General features: G+C 53.6%; 1 protein-coding gene across 1 annotated transcript; it reads left to right on the plus strand.

The window, feature by feature from the left end:
* The first annotated feature begins 759 nt into the window (after window positions 1-759).
* On the plus strand, window positions 760-3836 carry LOC115581680 (uncharacterized). Its single transcript, XM_030416969.1, has 4 exons — window positions 760-1103; window positions 1195-2078; window positions 2177-2814; window positions 2849-3836. The coding sequence occupies exons 1-4, from the start codon at window positions 760-762 to the stop codon at window positions 3392-3394; spliced, it is 2412 nt and encodes an 803-aa protein (XP_030272829.1). The 3' UTR covers window positions 3395-3836.
* Window positions 3837-6589: the final 2753 nt, after the last annotated feature.

Raw genomic sequence — 6589 nt, forward strand, 5'->3', positions numbered from 1 at the left:
GGCCAAACGACTGGAACTGTCTGTTTGTGCAGGGGCTGCGCAACCTGACCCTTCCCAGTTCAGTGAGGAGGGCGTGCATGCTCCTAAGACACGCTCTCGGAAGCGCAAACATGAACGCACCCCTAACCGTAAGAGAAGGCGTGGCTCTGGTGAGAAGCAGGCGGTCCAGCCCCCTGATGACCCTGTGGATGCTCCGGGTGGCCAGGGTGCCCATGGAGACACCCAATTGCAAATCCTGGCTGCCATACGTGGTCTGTCAGAGAGATTGGGCAGAGTGGAGGCCCAGTGGCCCGCCATGACAGGCACGCCGGGGGAGGAGCACTTGAAGGAGCCCTCCCCTGATGAGTTGCCCTCTGGTCAGGGAGATGGAGGTGATACTCCGGACGTCATCTCCCTGTATGCACGGGACTCACCTTTTGGGAGCGGCGAACAGTCTGACATTGCTGGTTCAGACGAGCAGCTCAGGTCCTCTGCGGTTGAGGGGATGTCTAACCTCAGCCCAGCTGGCGGGGGCGAGTCTTCTGCCATCGACATAATTTCCAAAATTATGAGTGCGGTGAAGATTGTGGGACTCAACATCCCAGTTGTGGCACCTGCTCCGATGGACGGTGTGTGGGCTGGTATTTCCCACTCTCAGCACCCCATATCTGTTCCTGTGGCAGCAGATTATTTGCACATGCTCAGAAGCTCAGAAAATCTTGGAATGCCCCGAGTGGTGCACCTCAATTCAACGCTGGATGCCGGAGGCTGACGAAGGTCATGTACGCTCCTGACACCGGCATAGGGGACATGCCCCCGGTTGAGAGGGAGATGGCGGCCCTTACGTCTCTAGGCCCAGAACGGGTGACCGCTAACCCTCGCTGTCCTGTAAAGGAATGCGAAAAGACCGACCGCCTGGTGTGTCGCTCTTACAATGCTGCCACCCGGGCTGCCCACTCCGGTAATGCGCTCGCCATTTTGTTGGCAGCCCTCAGGAGGACGGCTAACCCAGAGGATCAGGACACTATGAGCCTGATAGACTCCGCTCTTGTCACTCACTCCCAACTTACAAGGGATGTTGGTGTAGTGATGTCATCTGCCATGATGTCCAGGAGGCAGATTTGGTTGGCGCAGACATCCCTTCCAGAGAACATTAGGAAGGAGCTCACAAACATGCCAATTGTGCCTGCACGCGTTTTTCATCCTGATGCTCAGGGCGTGTTGGACAAAGCTGAACAGTCTCGCCGCACTAGAGATTGTGTGCGGCGCACCTTTAGCAGAACCACGGCTCCCAGGTATGGTTCTAGGGGTCCCCAGCATTCAAACCATCCCCCTGGCGCTCGCCAGGAGCCGTGGCGGCAGCATGCTGGTTTCCCGGCCTCTGGTAATACACAACCGCCGTCACGCCGGCAGCAGCGGTTTCAGCCCCGTCCTCCCAGTAAAGAGGGGTCCCACAGGAGACGCCCCCCCAGGGGTACGGGACGACAGGCTGGGGCCCCATAGGGGTGGGGGGTCGGCCGCCGCAGTTTCCTCCCAGCTTTGCCTGGACAGCTGGGAGGAAAGGGTTTTGGACCCCTGGGTGCTGGCTACAGTGTCCACAGGGTACAGGATCCAGTTTCGGCGGCGACCCCCCCCTTTCTCCGGGGTCCGTATGACCACGGTCAGGGACCCAGTCCAGGAGAAAATTTTAGCAGGGGAAATTGCGACCCTTCTACAGAAGGATGCAATTATGAGGGTAGAGCCAAGCGAACAGCTCGCTGGCTTTTACTCTCTGTACTTCCTCGTGTCAAAAAAAGATGGAGGCCTACGCCCCATCTTGGACCTCAGACGCTTAAATGCCTTCATAAAGGTTTTGCCCTTCAAGATGCTGACCACGAGTCAGATCTTGGAGGCTGTGGAAAAGGGGGATTGGTTCACATCAGTGGATCTAAGGGACGCTTATTTCCACGTGCCCATCTGCCCAGACCACAGACCTTTTCTCCGCTTTGCCTTCCAGGGACGGGCCTACCAGTTCAAGGTCCTCCCATTTGGCCTTTCCCTCTCACCAAGGGTCTTTACCAGGGTGATTGGAGCAGCTCTGCGCCCTCTCCAGCTGTCGGGTATGAAAATCCTCCCGTATTTGGACGACTGGCTGATCTGTGCCCCATCCCACGACCAAGTTCTACGGGATACGGGTTTGGTTCTCTCCCACATCCAGTCCCTGGGGCTCAAAGTGAACTGGACGAAAACCAACCTGGAGCCAGGTCAGCAGGCGGTCTTTGTTGGGCTGCGCCTGGACTCTGTCGCAATGTCCGTGTCACTCACCTCTCAGAGGGTGGGGAACATCCTGGCCCTTCTGTCCCATTTTCGCCTCGGCAAGAGGCTGGAGTTGGTCCAGTTCCAGAGGCTGTTGGGCATGATCTCGGCTGCAGTGGCCGTTGTTCCTCTTGGTCTCCTCAGGGCTCGGCCTTTGCAGAGATGGTTCAATGCTCTCGGCCTCCACCCGAAATTACACAGACGTGCAAAGGTTCGGGTGACACACACGTTTCTCCGGGCTTTGCGCCCATGGAGGGACACGAGGCTCCTTCTCCAGGGTGTCCCCCTTGGGAATATTCCTTCGAGAAGGACGGTGGTAACCACAGATGCCTCCCTGACAGGGTGGGGAGCAGTGTGGGAACACAGGATGGTGCGTGGTGTCTGGGAACCCCCTTGGGGGGAGGAGCACATCAACGTCTTGGAACTGAGGGCAGTTTTCCTGGCGTTGAAGGCGCTCCTTCCTTCCATCCAGGGCAGGCATGTCCTGGTACGCACGGACAGTTCCTCCACGGTGTTCCATGTGAACCACCAGGGGGGCACCAGGTCACTGCGTTGCCTCCAGGTGGCGCAGACACTTCTGTTTTGGGCGGCTCAACATCTAGCTTCACTCAGGGCAGTCTACATTCCCGGCATTGCGAACCGGGCGGCAGACCTCCTGTCCAGGACGGGCCCTCTCCCAGGAGAGTGGAGGCTTCACCCAGAGGTGGTGGCCCTCCTGTGGGCTCAGTTTGGCATGGCCTGCGCCGACCTGTTCGCCTCTGCGGAGACAACACACTGCAGGATGTGGTTCTCCCTATTGGGCAGGGGGGGCCCTCTGGGTCTGGATGCTCTGTCTCACGAGTGGCCGGACGGGTTGTTGTACGCTTTTCCCCCACTCCCGTTGGTTTCCCAGGTGCTCCACAGGGTCACTATGGGCCGTTACAAGGTGCTGCTGATAGCCCCTCGGTGGCCGAGGAAGTACTGGTTCCCCAGGCTCCTTCGCCTTGTCCACGGTCAACCCTGGGCCCTACCGGGCAGGGTGGACCTCCTCTCACAGGCGGAGGGCCAGATCTGGCATCCCAGACCTGCTCTTCTGCAGCTCTGGGCATGGCCCCTCCTCAGTCCCGGCCTCAGGGATTAGATGAAGCTGTTCTGAGGACTATAGGACATGCCCGAGCTCCCTCCACCCGTGCCAATTATAGCCAGAAGTGGAGTGTTTTCCTGACATGGTGTCAACGCGCACAAGTTGACCCATCTACGTGCCCCATTGAACTGATCCTCCGTTTTCTCCAGTCTCTCTTGGACTCAGGGAGGGCCGCTAGCACCATTAAAGTATACACTGCTGCTATTTCTTTCTTTCATGAGGCAGTGGGTGGGGTTACCGTAGGCAGGCACCCTTTGGTGTCGCAGTTCGTTAAAGGGGCCTGTCGCCTGCGTCCAATCAGGTCCCCCAGAGCTCCATCGTGGGACCTCCCGTTGGTGCTGAGGTCCCTGACTCAACCCCCGTATGAGCCCCTTGATCAGTCCACCCTCAAGTTCCTGTCCCACAAAACAGCTTTCCTCTTGGCTATATGTTCAGCTAAACGAGTGGGCAAATTACACGCTCTGTCTGCGAGTGGGGATTGTTTGAGGTGGAAGGCAGATGACACTGGTGTGTCTCTTTGGCCGAACCCTGCATTTCTGCCTAAAGTCGTAAACCCTCAGACAGTGAATCAGGTTATTGAGGTCAGTGCTTTTCGACCTGACCCTAATTTGTGCCCTGTGCGGGCACTCAGCACTTACATTGCACGTACTCAATCTCTGAGGCGCTCGCATTCGCAGTTGTTTGTGTGTTTCCGTGCTGACAAGCTGGGCCTCCCCGTGTCGAAACAATGTCTGTCCCGCTGGGTTGCCAATACTATCTCTGAGGCGTACTCTATGCAGGGCCTCCCGGCCCCGGGAAACGTGGTGGCCCACTCCACCAGGAGTGTAGCCACCTCCTGGGCTGCTCTGCGGGGGGTCCCCTTTTCTGACATCTGTGCAGCAGCTTCTTGGAGTGCTCCCTGTACCTTTGCCAGATTTTATAGGGTCAACGTGGCGTCGCCCTCTCCACTGGGCTCCGCTGTGCTCTCGGCTGCTGGACGAGGAGTGGTGGAGTCCTCGGTTCCTTGCGACGCTGATGGTACTAGTCATCCAAGGTGAAGACCGTGGTGACGGTCTGAGTGAGGTCGAAATAGATCGTAAGTTATGACTATAACTATGGATCTATGAGACCGAACGATGACCGTCACCATCTCTTGTCGCTCAGAACGGGCTGAGGCGTTCCAGGCAAGAGGGAGAGGCGTGCTCACCTGGATGCTTTTGTAGGCGGCGAGTCAAGCCTCCTTAAGGTCAGTCACATGACTTTGTTGTTATATGGTCTCGAGGATAGGGAGATGATGGTATCATTCAAGGTGAAGACCGTGGTGACGGTCATCGTTCGGTCTCATAGATCCATAGTTATAGTCATAACTTACGTTATCGCAGTCCACGGCTCCTCTGCAGCAGCGCCGGGGTCTCTCCTGTCCCCTCCCGCGCTGCTGCGCAGGCGACAGGCCGGTGTGTGGGGGCTGGCTGGGGCAGGCAGGAGCGTGGATCTGATGTCGGATAGCTGCCGTTTACTCTGTTTTGATCTGTTAATGTTAGGTGTCTTTAGCAAAGGTGAGACCCAGAAGCGGACAGGAGGCTGTAGCTGGATGCATGGAGTGTTTATTGTAACACGGACAAAGTCAGAGTAGGAGGGGGTGTGCACGGGGAAGCCACGCTCCGGGGCGCCGGAGAGCTGGCAGTCCTGTCGGCACTCGGAGGAGCGCCGGGCGGGTGGAGCTGGAGCGGATTGAGTGGATTGAGCAGTGCTGCTAAGTTTGTCTTTGAAAAAAAAAAAAAAAAAAGCAGAGGAGAAGACAATAGGCTACCTATGTATTTTTGATTCAATAAAAACTACATGAAATTGATTGTGTATCCATCTCTTATAGCCATAGACGGATTATCATGACCACGGGCCTACACACGCAAACTGTGCGTACGCAAAGGCTGTTACATTATTACATTGAATGTAATAATGTCCGCAAACGTAATAAACCTCAAACACCTACTAATACTGACCGTGCGTGCAAAATCCAGCTGCTGACCCTCCGCTCCGCTGTCGCACAACGGATCCCCGTCCGCGCTCCCTCTCTCTTTTATAATTGTTTGCCCGAAAAATAATTTCCATGAAGAAAACATCGCCTGACATTTAAATTTAAATTCCCATTGACAATACAAATCTCAAGAAATCTGGATAAATTGCTCATTTGTAAACACAACACTTATCAGTCTATAGGCAAGAATCTAAAGGTTTATTAATTCAATTCATTTTAAATTCGCTTTATTGGCATGAATGCCACAACAACAATATTGCTCCAAGCACCAAGAACCACGAAAAGAATACCTAGCACAGTACCATTATACTTGCTGTGTGTGTGTTTATGTGAAATAATAATAATAATAATAATAATAATAATAATAACTTTGAACATTATCACAATTAAGTTATCAATCTGCGATCTAAAGAAAATTCAAACATTACAGACTTCTAACCATTTTCTAAAAGTGTCTGTATTTTAATTGAGAATAGTTTTTTATATAAATTACACAAAAGGAAAAGAAAATGTGATTTGTTTTACCTATTTCAGCCATAAGCGGTCATATTGACCGCACATCATTTCGCGGGATTTCATTCATTGTCTCTCTTGTCTCTAACTTTGTTAGCGGTCTCCAGCTGTGCGACTGTAACACAACTTTATATGAAGAAGGACTAACACTAATAGCCTAATTGATTCTTATGTCTTCCACTTACAGAACTGTTTACGACTCGAAGCAATGTTATTATATATGACGTTTCTAAACCAAATGTCGCGGCTTCAAATGCATCAAATTCCCACATCCAGTTACGCAGGCAGCTGTCCAGGGTGCTGAACCAGGTGACGGACAAAGGCTGCACTCTGCGTTCTGATGTTTGCTGGGCAGATATGTCCCCCTTGCTTTCTCATCCACTCTGTTGTGGGAGATCTCCCACAGAGCAAAAGAAATACACAGTTTTTCGCTCTCGGCTGAACTCTGGCTTGAGCCCACGTCACCCAGGCGCGAGCCTGCAGCCCACGCTCCTGCTGACAACAGACCGGGGGAGAAAACAGACATTCCTTTGCTCAGAACCCATATCAGGCTGTGTCTGAATATGTCCGAAGATCGGTATAACGCATTGGAGCAATTTTCATACAATTTCGGATATTTAGCATGATAAAATAATTTCAATTCAACATAGCCATTTGTCCAGCTG

The sequence above is a fragment of the Sparus aurata genome, chromosome 5, assembly GCF_900880675.1.
Source record: "Sparus aurata chromosome 5, fSpaAur1.1, whole genome shotgun sequence".
Lineage (NCBI taxonomy): Eukaryota > Metazoa > Chordata > Actinopteri > Spariformes > Sparidae > Sparus > Sparus aurata.